Source organism: Alosa alosa, chromosome 10 (genome assembly GCF_017589495.1).
Source record: "Alosa alosa isolate M-15738 ecotype Scorff River chromosome 10, AALO_Geno_1.1, whole genome shotgun sequence".
In the NCBI taxonomy this organism is placed as follows: domain Eukaryota; kingdom Metazoa; phylum Chordata; class Actinopteri; order Clupeiformes; family Clupeidae; genus Alosa; species Alosa alosa.
The window spans coordinates 25,881,033-25,894,512 of record NC_063198.1 but is presented as its reverse complement, the minus strand read 5'-3'; the positions used below and the strand labels follow the sequence as shown (position 1 = coordinate 25,894,512).

At 41.9% G+C, this 13,480-nt stretch overlaps 2 protein-coding genes across 2 annotated transcripts; one reads left to right on the top strand and one right to left on the bottom strand.

Moving 5' to 3' along the window:
• Positions 1-1,394: 1,394 nt before the first annotated feature.
• On the top strand, positions 1,395-8,642 carry oxtra (oxytocin receptor a). The gene is made up of 2 exons (XM_048254960.1): positions 1,395-2,778; positions 7,064-8,642. Exons 1-2 carry the CDS (start codon positions 1,857-1,859, stop codon positions 7,315-7,317), a joined length of 1,176 nt encoding a protein of 391 aa, XP_048110917.1. The 5' UTR covers positions 1,395-1,856; the 3' UTR covers positions 7,318-8,642.
• Positions 8,643-8,778: 136 nt separating this feature from the next.
• Positions 8,779-10,938, bottom strand: cav3 (caveolin 3). The gene is made up of 2 exons (XM_048254973.1): positions 10,669-10,938; positions 8,779-9,716 (listed from the first exon to the last, which is right to left on the bottom strand). The coding sequence occupies exons 1-2, from the start codon at positions 10,777-10,779 to the stop codon at positions 9,375-9,377; spliced, it is 453 nt and encodes a 150-aa protein (XP_048110930.1). The 5' UTR covers positions 10,780-10,938; the 3' UTR covers positions 8,779-9,374.
• Between the last annotated feature and the right edge of the window lie 2,542 nt (positions 10,939-13,480).

Here is a 13,480-nt window from a genome sequence, read left to right as displayed (position 1 = left end):
CTGAAGCTCCACTCTCATCCATAAGCTTGAAGGGGTGATTGATAGGTTTATGGAGTTGGATGCACTTGTCTTGGACTGTAAAAAGAGAGGTGTTCATGTTTTGAGTGATTTATGTCACATTGCAGTGGGTTCTGGAAGGCAGCTCATCACACATTGAGGCGAGATGAGAATTCAACAGTTAGGTGTCAGAGGAAAGGCTGCAAAAAGATTGTCTCAGGTCCTTCATAAATCTTTCAGTTGTTTCTCAGGTTATTTTCCCCAGTATCAACATTTTATTTTCCATCATTTTCACATAGCTCATCTGCAAATCACAGTGAACATTTAAACAGATTTAATACTTTATGTCTTGGAGGAAGAAACAAAGGAGCAGAAAAAAGTGAACTCTGAAAGCTCTTCATATCATCCATGTCCTGCAGTCCTGGCATGTATGACCACACACACACCATGCAAAGGGAAATTCATGTTTGTATTCTAAGTGTGGACTTCATTGCATGCATGTACGATTTGTCTTTTGAGTCTAGTATGAATGACATCTTTCTTACATTTTACTTGCAAAGCCAGACTCCAAACTTCCACCTAGTTTCTGCTTGATGCAGCCAAATTTGCTCTATCAAGTGTGTAGCAGTTTCCAAACTTATATTTTGTGCCATTAATCAAGACGTGATTAAGGAAGAAGACGGCAGCTGGGCCGGTGCTGATGCGCTCCACTGCGAGCGTAACCGTAATTCCATTTTCTCAGGTCCGCCTCTATTTCGGGACAGAGACGACTTTCAGTGATTCTCTTCAACATTGGTATTGAGGCTGTCTGCAGAGATGCGATGACGAAACCGGCAGCGACCATGTCCACCAAGGGCATACAAATAAGTTTATGCCTAAAGCTGAACAATCTTATATTAGCAGCGTCACCGGAACAGGCATATGGGAAAACAAATCCCATCTCTTCGTGGCTCTTGAAAACCACCCCTGTGCATCTGACACAGAGGACCAATATAATCCCAGTTATGAAAAGCACTCCTCCATTGTCCACAAACGTAGATATGAAATGGCAAAGTTGAATGGCGATGAGTCACGATGGTGAAAAGCTCACTGAAACGCTGAAAGCATGGATATGATTGATTACCATCACATGTCTCTTCACAATACAATATGATTGTAGATTCATCTACATGAATTAATATCCTCTTGCCATTGATTGAACAATAATTTAAACATATTATTTGTTAAACAATTCATTGTACCTTTGGCCACAATATGGCCCTCCAGTCTTGCAGTGGCACACAAGGACACCTAGTGGGAATAACGTGGAAGTCTCACTCTTTTACGTAGTCCTCCACAAGGGTGGGTGAATGGGTTGTCGTGACGTTGTGCAGTCAGTAGACGCGAGGTGTGGAGTTAGTTGGATGCTTTATTTTCATTCAAAACCTATCCGTCCGTGGCAAGTGTGCCATTTCACCGCAATAAGTCGAGTGGCAATATTCATATAGTGAATCCTTTAAAGATATGCTGTTAGTCCGGTGGTTTTGGGCACTCTGAAAAGAACAAAAGTGTATTTATGTTACATTACAGTTTGTATTGGACAGATGTGTGCGTAACTGTTTTTTAAACAATTTCTCCAGTTTTATCGTCTTTTTTCCCTGATTGTCGCCGTGCAGTGAAGAAGTGACGCGTCACTGGAAACAATATTCGCGCGAATGCTGGTGGGACACACTGGTCGGACGTGTTTGTGTTGACACCTGTTTTAATGTATGGAGTACCAGTAAGGATAGTGCCTTTTCCATATTCCCAAACATGGCTGAGGGTTAATTATCTTTTGCAGCTATTCGACGAAGAGTAATTCAAAGCACGGTTTGGACACCATGGAGGATATCTTGAATGATCATGACTTTTGGTCCTTAAACGAGTCATGGAAGAACTCTTCATTCACTAACGCGACTGAAGCAGGGAACCAAACAGTGAACCCCTTGAAGCGGAACGAAGAGGTGGCCAAGGTGGAGGTGACAGTGCTCGCTCTGGTATTATTTCTGGCCCTAGCCGGTAACCTTTGCGTTTTGGTGGCTATCCATACAACCAAACACACCCAGTCACGAATGTACTATTTCATGAAGCACCTAAGTATTGCGGATCTTGTTGTTGCAATATTTCAGGTCTTGCCTCAACTTATTTGGGACATAACTTTTCGTTTTTATGGACCAGATATTCTTTGCAGATTAGTCAAATACCTGCAAATAGTTGGCATGTTTGCATCTACCTACATGCTTGTATTGATGTCTATAGACAGGTGTTTAGCTATCTGCCAACCTTTACGGTCTTTACACAAGAGAAAGGACCGACTTTATGTGGTTTCGTCATGGGTCCTGAGCCTATTATTTAGTATTCCTCAAGTGTGCATTTTCTCCTTGAGAGAAGTTGGACCTGGAGTATATGACTGTTGGGGTGACTTTGTACAGCCCTGGGGTGCAAAGGCATACATCACATGGATTAGCCTAACCATCTATATAATACCAGTAGCTATATTGAGTATCTGCTATGGACTAATTAGCTTTAAAATATGGCAGAATTTTAAACTGAAAACGAAGAAAGACCAGTGTATCACTCTTACTCCAAAGGCATCAAAAGGCAACGCACTCGCAAGAGTGAGCAGCGTGAAGCTGATTTCAAAAGCAAAGATCACTACCGTGAAAATGACATTCGTCATTGTGGTGGCTTATATCGTTTGTTGGACGCCGTTTTTCTTCGTGCAGATGTGGTCTGCGTGGGATCCAGCGGCTCCGAGGGAGGGTAAGTTTTCTGGCCGCAAATTAGAGTATAGCATCTTGTCTATGATAGAGCGCATCGCGGCGCACAGAGGAAACTATGAAGTTGAACAATTTGGCTTATTTTCGCGACTTCATAGCCCACGTTCATTTAAGTGTGGGTAACATTGACTCGTTAATATCCTCATAGTTCTAATGTATTCGGTTTTAATGAGGCATTGTTTAACACATTGTCTTACCATAATTTTAAATAAGATGACGAAAAAAAGATTATGATTTCTTTAATAATTTCATATAAATTGTATGAACAAATATACCAAAAACTGTATCAATTAAAAATGTAAGCATGTTTTACGGTCAGATTGTTGTAGCCTACGTGAAGTGCATACAAGTTTTCACGCGCCCTTTTATTTGTTCGAAAGATAGAACTTGAGGTGAACACTGTTCCGGTGCTGAAATGAATGATGCTGCTCTTGTGCCTTCAAGTGACCATGCATTTTACTTCACTGAAATGATAGCCCATGGCAAGAGTCCTGGAGTATATTGATCAGAAAGGTTCAGAGTGGTCTTGCTCTAGCCTACCACGCCAACGCAAGTTCTAAGATGCTGCGGTAGGTGATGTGGACTGTCTCCGCGCACAGCATTTCCTCTTAACACAACGCAACTGAATTCACATTTGCCATCTGCTATCATAACAGCATGTTAGTTAGAGGGTGTGGAGATTTTGGAGGATATTTAGGCCCCCTGGTTGGTGCAAAGGTTGGTGCAATCAGTCTTTGTGTGAAGCGCCGTGGCACCTGGGCTCTTCACATCTGTAACAATCCAAATGTTCTGGTCACTGTGTTGTAGAACATCAGGTAATATATGTTTACAATAAGGGTTCGTTTGGTATAATTGAATGCATTATGAGTGCAAAGCCAAGGGTTCAAAGTTGCCTAATGTTTACGTTGGAATCTGTTATATAGCATAACATTGCATCCTCAGTTTCCCCAACAGGTTCCAGAATCGACTAGAATGGACCAAAAAGGGAAATACTTACAATTGATGGTTTTGGTCTCAGTTTCCAGACTTTGACGCATTATCTATATTTGTTTTCCTCATTATTCGATATGAATCCCAAAGAAGACACCACATGTTTGTTAGTAACCTGTATTATGCTCACGTCTTGAAACATATTATCTGTCCACATCCAGAGATCGATTATGTTCTCAGTGGGATAGCTTGTTACAATAATGAAATCCTTTCATTCTTTTCCACACCTTTAAACAAATGGATCTATTTAGTGAAGTTTGAAATGTGCTGTACTACATAGAATGACAACTTTTTGGGCACTTTCTTCTCCTTTCTTTTCCATATCAGTCAATATCTTCTCTTCAATCTGCACTTCTGGAACAAGTCTAAAACACATTCTACTGTATATTGCCTGCACTCCAAAACATCTTAGTATTACTGTACAATACAGTTGGACTTAGTGTAGATATTGTTTAAATCCAATTTAATCTCATAGATAAGTATCACATTATGTCCACCTCTGTTAGTGTGAAAAAAAATCAATTGGGCACAATCCATTCAGATACCATGAAAACAGAAAAAAACTCTTAATCACCTCTCTGTGACCTCTGCAGACCCCCACACACACACACACACACACAAACACAAGGCTGAATATAGTACTGTAGACGGGACCCACCTGAATTTATGTGAAAGAAGCACCAATTTAGCCACAGACAACTGACATCCTGTTGGCTCATGTATACTTCTGGCACACACATTGAGTGTCTAATCTCACAGAAACCTCTCGAGGCTGCAGGCCAAATATAAAACAATACTAGTCTGTGAAGTTAGGTTTTCAGTCATTTGTGAAATAACGAAAACAAAAATCAACATTACAAGCAAAAAGAGGCACATAATGAAACCATTATCTATGCAGTGTTATTAATATATTCGAGTCCTGACAATAGGAACTGTTGCCAACATTACCATTATGTTTTTAATGGTTACAACAAATAAGGTCTCAAATGAACACGAAATCTCAGTGTCATAAAAATGAAATGGTGTCCCAAAGCGTATTCAACCACTAGGTTGTGGTAAATTACTGCAGCACAAAATGTACGTCCATGGTGGGTTTGGCAAAGACAGCCCTTTCAAATGAACCTCAGATGAAAGGAAATGATATTTAAGATTGAGAAACTTAAGGGGAATGAATATGTTTCTGTGGGTAAAGAATACAAATCTAAAACCAGAGGGATGTGTTGGAATGGAAAACACATGAAGTGAAGTTGAATGAGAGATTAATGCGGGTAGGGAGACCCCAACTGTATTATTATAATACTGCCTTTTAGTATAAAAGCTACCGTGTATATTTTGTGTCATTAACCTGTTGAGGAGTACGGTCACAAATATGTGATTAGAATGTTCGCGAACCGAGAGTTCCACATTATGATGTCACAATTACCCTCAGAGATTTTCCCCATAGACTGTATAAGGAACACTGAAACTATAGATTGTTTGCGTAGAATTCTAGAAGGAACCAGGAAAATAATTCACTCCAAAGTACTTGATTTTAATGTGTATTTTGCAGGTAGTTTTCAGAACAGTTTATTATTGCCTCCCTGGGGAACATCTCGACAGGTCAATGATTTCCCCTCGTCTGCTCATGAATCAAACTGCAGAGCCAACAGAATAGACAAGAGTTCTTCCAGTGGCTTCCTGTTTAAAGTCTTAAAGCTCAGCAGAAACAGGATGCTCAAACAGCATCCTGAAGCAGTATTTGACTGCAGCAACAACAGCATCTATTTCCCTATTTATTCCCAATTGCTGAGTAATTCACCGTTTAGCCAAGAGATAGGTGACGTGTCAGAATCTCTCCACACACACATACACACACACACACACACACACACACACACACACACACACACACACACACACACACACACACACACACACTAATGCCTGTTAGATGACTCATGCTGGAGACTGGATGGATGGTATTTTGGCTTCTTTAGTGTTTTAGTGATCTGTCAGACCACTATCTGCTAGGCCTACACTTAAAAATGTGCAAAGCAGGCACTCACTACTGGGTTTAAGTCAAGACAAATATGACCAAGGCCAAACATGAACCTTGGAACAAAGTACTGACTTGTGTTGTTTATGAGCCTTCATATTGTCTTCACGTACTCCCCTCATAAAATATGCCTTGAAATGTCAGTGAATGCATCAGCTCCACCAGGAATGGCTAAGTAGCCTCCAGACATTGTTAGACTAAGGTCATTTATCAGCATAATGCCCGACAACTTCACATTTACCATAGAAAGTGGCTCAGAGACACTTTGAGTAGCTTTGCCACCATTCAGTCTGATTGACCTGCATATTATGGAGGCTGTTTTCCTCTGTCTGGGAGTGTGTCCTGAGCATGTGGGACCAAAGCAGAGAAATAGTGATTACTCTTGCACTTTAACATCTAACAGCATACCGCTATGTGGGCTGCCAATGCACATGACCATGTGTATTAGAGATTCATTACTCAAGATCACCGAAAGACTTTTAAGAAGGCTATTTGTTTCCAATATGGGCTTCAATCAATGCTGTCCACATCAATAGATGTTCTTTTAGTAAAGCTTTAAATGTTAAATACAAGTAAATACAGTAGATAGAGATTAGTAACAGTGAATAGACCATTTTATAGAAAGTACAAAGAGCTAATATATTATTACCAATCAATTAACAGATGAATTTCTATATTTTCCTATTTGCTACATATATTTTAAGGGCCACGAGTAGAATTTCATTATCCGCTGTCAGATAGCAGTTTAATTAGTGCAAGATCTGTTCAGTCTCGTCTGTCTGATTGTCCTTTAACATAATGGTGTTTAAACTTTGTGGCGAGAGAGGGATGGTTATATCGAAATAAAATTACCAAGGTTAACTGTGGGTCACCAAGCAATTTTGTCCATTCGAACCTAATCTGACGAATAGCTGCTGAGCGGTGGAAGGACTGCGATGTAAATGTCACCTGGCCCTGCGGCCCCCTCCACGGCAGCAGGCATGATGGAGCGCCGCCACAGGGCCTGGCCAGTCCAGCCCGCAACTGACATTTCAGCTCTCTAATCAGGCTTGACTTGTTCTGCCAGCCAATGAGCGGCTCATGCCTGCACACATTTCTGCGCTTGCCAAGTCAGTGCGAGTTGTGAGGAAGGAAGGATGTTTTGATCATTTGTGCTTGATATGCATAGAGAAAATTATTTCAATTAGCCATTACTTATGACCGATGTCTCTCCTCCTCCTCCCTCGTCCCTCTCCTATCTTAGCCATGCCCTTCATCATCTCCATGCTGCTGGCCAGCCTGAACAGCTGCTGCAACCCCTGGATCTACATGTTCTTCGCCGGCCACCTGTTCCAGGACCTGCGGCAGTCGCTGCTCTGCTGCTCAGCGCACTACCTGAAGTCATCGCAGTGCCGCTGCGAGCGCGACCAGGACTCCAGTCGCAAGAGCAACTCCTCCACGTACGTCATCAAAAGCACCAGCAGCCAGCGGAGCATCACTCAGACCTCCACCACATAGTGTCCACTCCTGGTCCAGCTCTCGGCCCTCTTGCCCACTGCCATCCCCAGTCAGCCCCATCACCACCACAAACCCTCTGAGGGGACACAGCCTACAGCCTCCCTCTCAGTCTCATGTGGTCACCACCTCATCCATCATCTGTCTCGTCTGTACGACGTCTTCTTTAACATTCACATTTTACATCGTAAAACCTTCTGAAACCTTCTAGGTTCTGAGACCTATAGTAGATAGTGTGGTTAAAAAGGGGAGAACATTCTTTATTGAAATTCTTTATTTCCCTCCAGGAGCATGTAGCAGTAATCAGCTGAATGTGCAATACATTTTGGTAGCTCTCTGAGCAAAGAGAATTGCTCAACGGCCCACTAAAGTCTTTGACCTGAGCTTTCCTTTTATGATTTGGTCATTTGACCCCTGTGAATTGCTTCACACTCTGCCGTGAGCGTGTCTGTGCAGTCGTCATGCCCTGCACTGGGCTGCAACCTCTCGCAAGGGCCGCGAGGGCATTTAAGAAGAAAACAGTTAGCCCAGGGAAGAAGAAGGTACTTATGTGTATTTCACCCATATGTCAGCCCCATGACGTGTCCGTAGCCTACACTGTTGTGTGGCCTCACCTTGTGATACCATGGCATATGTGACATTACCACTCTCGCAGTCATTGGAATGTATAAGCTTTTAGACAGACAAATGTGACAAGTCTACTCACTAATTCTTGTTTTCTTTTTTCCAGAGAGCAAAGGAAAGAGTTTGTCACTTTCTTTTTCCATGAAATAAATTTAGGAGCTGATGAAGGAATGTGTATAGAAGAATCTGTGTAATATATTTCACTACAAAGTAGTTATACTAGATAATGTTATCACAAATCTGAATGAAAACAGCCCTTTCTGGATTCTTCTGATATATTTGTAGTAAGCACACAGAAGACATAGAAATATGTTTATGCTTCACAGAAAAAATGACAACACATTTTTTCGTTTTTATTCATCTGTATTGTATAAACTAGATTTTGGGACTATCAAGTGACTGATTAATTGCCTTAACACACCAACTTGAAACTTTGGTCCACATAATAATTAATTACAGTATTAACAATGATTTGGGGTTTGTTATGACATTGGTTACATAGTTTACTACAAAATGTAAGTTTTACCTTTTATTTTGTAAGGCTACTGACTTTTCTTTCAAAACATTATGGCCATTTTCAAATGTAGTGTAATATAATTAAAACTGTATAGATATAGCTCTTATTTATTGAAAATAAAAATGTATGTATTTGAGTCAAAGTCTATGGATGATTAAGTTTTTCTCAGAAGTGTATAAAAAATAAATATGACAACAATGATACAAGTCAACATGTCATGTTATTTTTTTGTAATGTAATAACTTTAAAAATGCTTTAATTAGTATGTTTGTGTACTCTACCAGGCAGTTTCACTATGGAAAGATAGCAAAGATGGATCAAGATCAAAATATTTAGATCATATTTATTTAAATATACAAAATGTAACTAATTGAATGGTAGAAACTTGGGTTTCTGCCTCAGTGTTAAAAGACAAGATTGCATTCACTCATAATCACTCAATAATCATACTGTAAATTTCTTGGTTACTTGTGACTAGCTAAACAATTACTGTCAAGAAGTGAGAACACACATTGTCTGATATTGTATCTATAAAGATCCTCATGTTGGCAAACTATCTCACTGAGATGTTACAGACAATTGACACGACTGCAATGGTTCTCTCGTCAGCATGCTGTTTGTCATTCGCACAGCTGCAAGTCCTGTCACCTCAATGAATTGAGCTTTTTTCCTTTCTCAGTATGGCATCCACATGTGGCTGTGTCACAGAGCTTCGTTGCACTTAATCAGAGCAACCGAGAAGCCATCACAGGGCAGCAGAAGAAGATCTAAGACATTTCGGGTGCAAGTTGCAGAGACGTGGGTGTGATGGGGGAGAAAGGGGGAGAGAAGCTAGGAGAGAACAGGCAGGGAGAGGGATGAACTGCTGTTTGTGCCAAAGGGCAGGCTTGTAAACACTCCGTGGCTGTTCTCCTTGGCCCTACACCTCTTTGCGGACCACCACACGCACGCTGCTGCAGATCTTGCCTATGGCTTCGAAGAGCGGATCACAGAAGGTGTGGATGCAGAGGGAGTAGATCCGGCTTAGGCACTGGGTCTCGATCAGGTAGCTCTTGATGCAGGGCATGACAGCCCAGATGTGGCAGAAGGAGATGCAGGCGAACAGGAAGCCCCAGAGCAGGGCCACGGGCACGCCAAAGATGGCCGACAGTATGCGATAGCACCAGTACTTGGAGACGGTGAAGGTGGTGTAGCTGGCCTTCCACACTCCATCCAGACTGTGAGTTCCGTCTGGCTCAGCGATCACGTCCTCAAAGTCCACCTGGTCATCCAGAAAACACATTGTAGATCTGGCGAGATTGTTACATATGACAAAACCTTCAAACATTGCTTTCTTATGCAATTTTTTTGTAGCTACAATGATGGTTTTTAGGTGTTGATTTTAAAATAATTTAGATTAAGTTCAAAACTGGAATCCTTTTGTGTTGTTCAGGTATCATTAAAACCTCTATTTGTTCATCACACACTTACATTACATTTACCCTCTCGACACTTCAGCAGGGGGTGCTGTTGCATTGCAAGTGTTCTAATGACATTATACACCAATATGTCAGTTCCTCTACCACAAATATTGTTCCATGGTAACATCAATACTTTCCTTTGGAGACGAGCAGCAGTTAGTGCAATATTACAACAGCACAAGGTGGCCATTTCAGTTTTTTTTCTTGGCTCAGTAACTCTACACCAGAACTTCAAACATGCAAACGGCATGGAAGATTGTAATGTATTTGTTACTTCATTACAATATGCCTGATATCTCTGATATATCATATCTTGTGCCACATAAAGCATTTCAACAATATACACATGCTTGACAAAATAAGCTTCAACAACACAGTGCCAGTGCTTGAACAGAGCCGTGTAACAGGTTTCAAGGAAGAACATACAAGCTGTCATGTTCAAAAAGCACTATGAGGACGATTTTCCTATTTTCTGATGATTTACTTTTTAAAATCAAACAGCACAACAACATGGGGAAATAAGATATGAAAGCGTCTCCATTCGACACACCCTTTTACCCCCTTTCCAGAAATAAACCCTATCGTGCCTTGTGCTGGCTGGAGAAGTAGGCCTCAGGTCTATTTTTGGCACATATCACACAAACCTCAGATACACAGCGGTCTGCTGCCCGTGGCAACCATGAGCTTTTGATTCATTCCAGCCCTTTCTGTTTGCCATCGAAGGTGTATGAGAGAATGTAATCCACTGCGTACCTTGACCACATCTTCATTGATCTGCTTGGGGTCCCGGTTGACCAGGTCTATCTCCTTGGTGTGACTGTCCTTCACGTACTTCTCTTCGTTGATGTTGTACTGGTCCGCCATGGTAGGGCAGCAAGCCCGGAGCAGGGAAGAGAGAGAGAGAGAGAGAGAGAGAGAGACGGGGGGAACTTAGGGTTTTGAGAGAAGTGAAAGAGTGAAGTGCTCGGTAGCGTTGTGTGGGTGTGTGTGCAGACTTCTCGGACCCCTGAGGCTCCCCCCAGAACAACCACCCCACCCCAGTCCACCCCACCCTTTCCAGCACCACCGCAAGCTCAACCCCGCTGTCACTGGTCTGACGACACTAGTGGAATGTCAGTGGACAGCTGCTACAGACAGGCCTCCTGTCAAAAGTGGGCTCCTGTGTAGTCTCCGCCCAAGGGGCCTGTTAGTGTGCAGACATAGGGGCTCATACAGAGAGAGAGGGAGAGAGAGAGAGAGAGAGGGAGAGAGAGTAAAAGCACGTCTTAAAGAGGAACCCACGGCCGTGTCACATTTCACACTCTCCTGTTGGGTAGAGCAGGCAGGAGTTGCACAGTGGCATGAATTTCCACTCAAGAGTCTTTCTGTTAGGGCACTCCAGCTCCTGCCCTGTAACCTCATTCCCTAACAGAATCCAGATAATGCATCACAAGACTTTGCTGGGATCCAACAGCATTTAGTGTACATTTAAGAACAAAATTATTCATACCCCTGGCAAATATTGATTTAATGGTGATTTTCTCTTGACCAATATGTTTGTTCTGACTGAAAATGACACAGCACAACTCTCCAAATGGTTTCATATAATAGAGATCCTCTTCATGTCTCCACAATGATTCTAGACTGCACCTTTTTAGCAGCAATCCGGGTTTTGAGGCAGGAACCATTATTTGACATCACTCTGGCCTTGTGTTCACTTTTTGACGGATTGAGGTCTGGACTCTGGCTGGGCCACTCTAAAATGTTGATATTGTGCTCTGTTAACCATTTCTTGCCTTGTTTGGCTGTATGTTTTGGATCATTGTGTGGATTAATGGTCCAATGCCATCTATTGGTAGCCTAGCGAGCCAGACCCACATTAAAATGTAGGGTCTGGGCACTCACCGTTCGCAGTGCTCAGTCCGAGGGGCGGGATAATCAGTTGTCTTTCAAATTCCCTCTGCACGCAATAAGACGCAATTGGATATTTGTTTTCAAGTAGCAGGGAATTCAAGCCAAACCGTTGCAACTCTGCCATCAATCATTATGTTAAGCCCACCAAACGACTCTATACACGATTTCAATGTCCTGATTAAGTTTCGATTTCTGGAGCTCACAAGCCAACGGAGAGTTGCTAGACTAGCCCTGGCAGCAAATTTAATTTGCTGCCGCTAGGGGCGCGTCTAGATTTCTAGGCTAATCTATTGGGGCCTCTCGGCACACTGCCTGATCTTTTCCTCCAGAATCTTAATTTAGCCCCTTGTTTTAGTGTTACCATTTACTTTGAGAGGGTCACTAGGTCCCCCTGGTTGAAAGACATCCCAAAAGAATAATTTTCTCACACCCACACTTGAAATGGACATGGCGTCATTGGGGTTTAATGCTTCTTTTTTTTATGCCAATCTCAGGCCATGTCCCTGGGTGAAAAAAAAAACTCCAGCGAAAGCTAAATTCTTTGTCCAATTGTCCCCATACCCACAGTGGAGAAGCTAAAGAAATGTATTAGTTTTGGGTATTTCTCAGACAGTGGGACCTGGTGACCCTGTCTGGTTACACTAAAACAAGGGGCTTTGTATGTGGGCCAGTTTCCATTTCCATTTGCAATGGCTATTTAGCTGTATTTTCTTTTGATGAAAGCCAAAATATTTCCATATAGTTTCCATCTTACTCTTCCGTGTTTGGTTTTAGTCTTCAACTCTCCAATTTGGTATTTGGAAAATAAAGCATAGTGCTACTCTATTCATATTTTCATTTCAGTCATCACTAGTAACTGTGACAGTCCTTATCTGTGCAACAGATTCACCGTGAAACTGAAAACCTTAATGATTCAAGAGTATTTGTTATAGAAAGTCAGATGAATTTGTGCATGGATTGTTTCCGAGCAAATGGCCAATTTTATTCAATTTTTGTCAGAGGAAGATAACATAAATCACTGTATGCTCAGGCCATTTGTTCTTCCTAGAGATCCATTACATGAGTGAATGAGAAAGCTGATTGGTTACACATCCTGATCAGCAGCGGTCTAATATGTGTTAAGTCAGACTTACATGTACCGTTATCAAGTCCCCTGGCCAGGTCCTACGGTCACTACAGAGTCCATAAGTCATATGGGTTTTCTATGGGCAGTGGATCAGGTGACAGGGCCGGCTTCTGAACACAGGGGCTGATGCATATGTCTCTATCGTTCATTATACATCAGGATAATTATAGAGCCGATTTCATTATTTCAGAGCTTTCACGTCATTATGAGGTTGAAAAATGGAAATGAGCATAATGTTTCTACAATGAAAGCTGAGGTATTTGATGGTGATTGCAGATAACCAAGTTTGAAAAATGAGCCAGTCGTATCCCTGACAGGCCTATACAGAGCAGCTGTAAGGCTGATGAATGATTCAACCTACCACCACCACCCCCCACACACACACACATAATGCATAATGTGAAACCTTGATTAAATATGACACCCACAATATGTCCTCATCATCAGATCTACACCACTTGTCCTGAAATTGCATTTATTGACGATCTTTTCTCTATCGGCTACTGATTTACTGTAGCTGATTTGGCAGACATCATTGTTATCAAG

Coding starts and splice junctions, on each gene's coding strand:
- oxtra (XM_048254960.1), top strand. CDS start 1,857: ATGGAGGATATCTTGAATGATCATGACTTTTGGTCCTTAAACGAGTCA. Junction 2,779..7,063: donor TCCAGCGGCTCCGAGGGAGG/GTAAGTTTTCTG, acceptor CTCCTATCTTAG/CCATGCCCTTCATCATCTCC.
- cav3 (XM_048254973.1), bottom strand. CDS start 10,779: ATGGCGGACCAGTACAACATCAACGAAGAGAAGTACGTGAAGGACAGT. Junction 9,717..10,668: donor TCAATGAAGATGTGGTCAAG/GTACGCAGTGGA, acceptor CTGGATGACCAG/GTGGACTTTGAGGACGTGAT.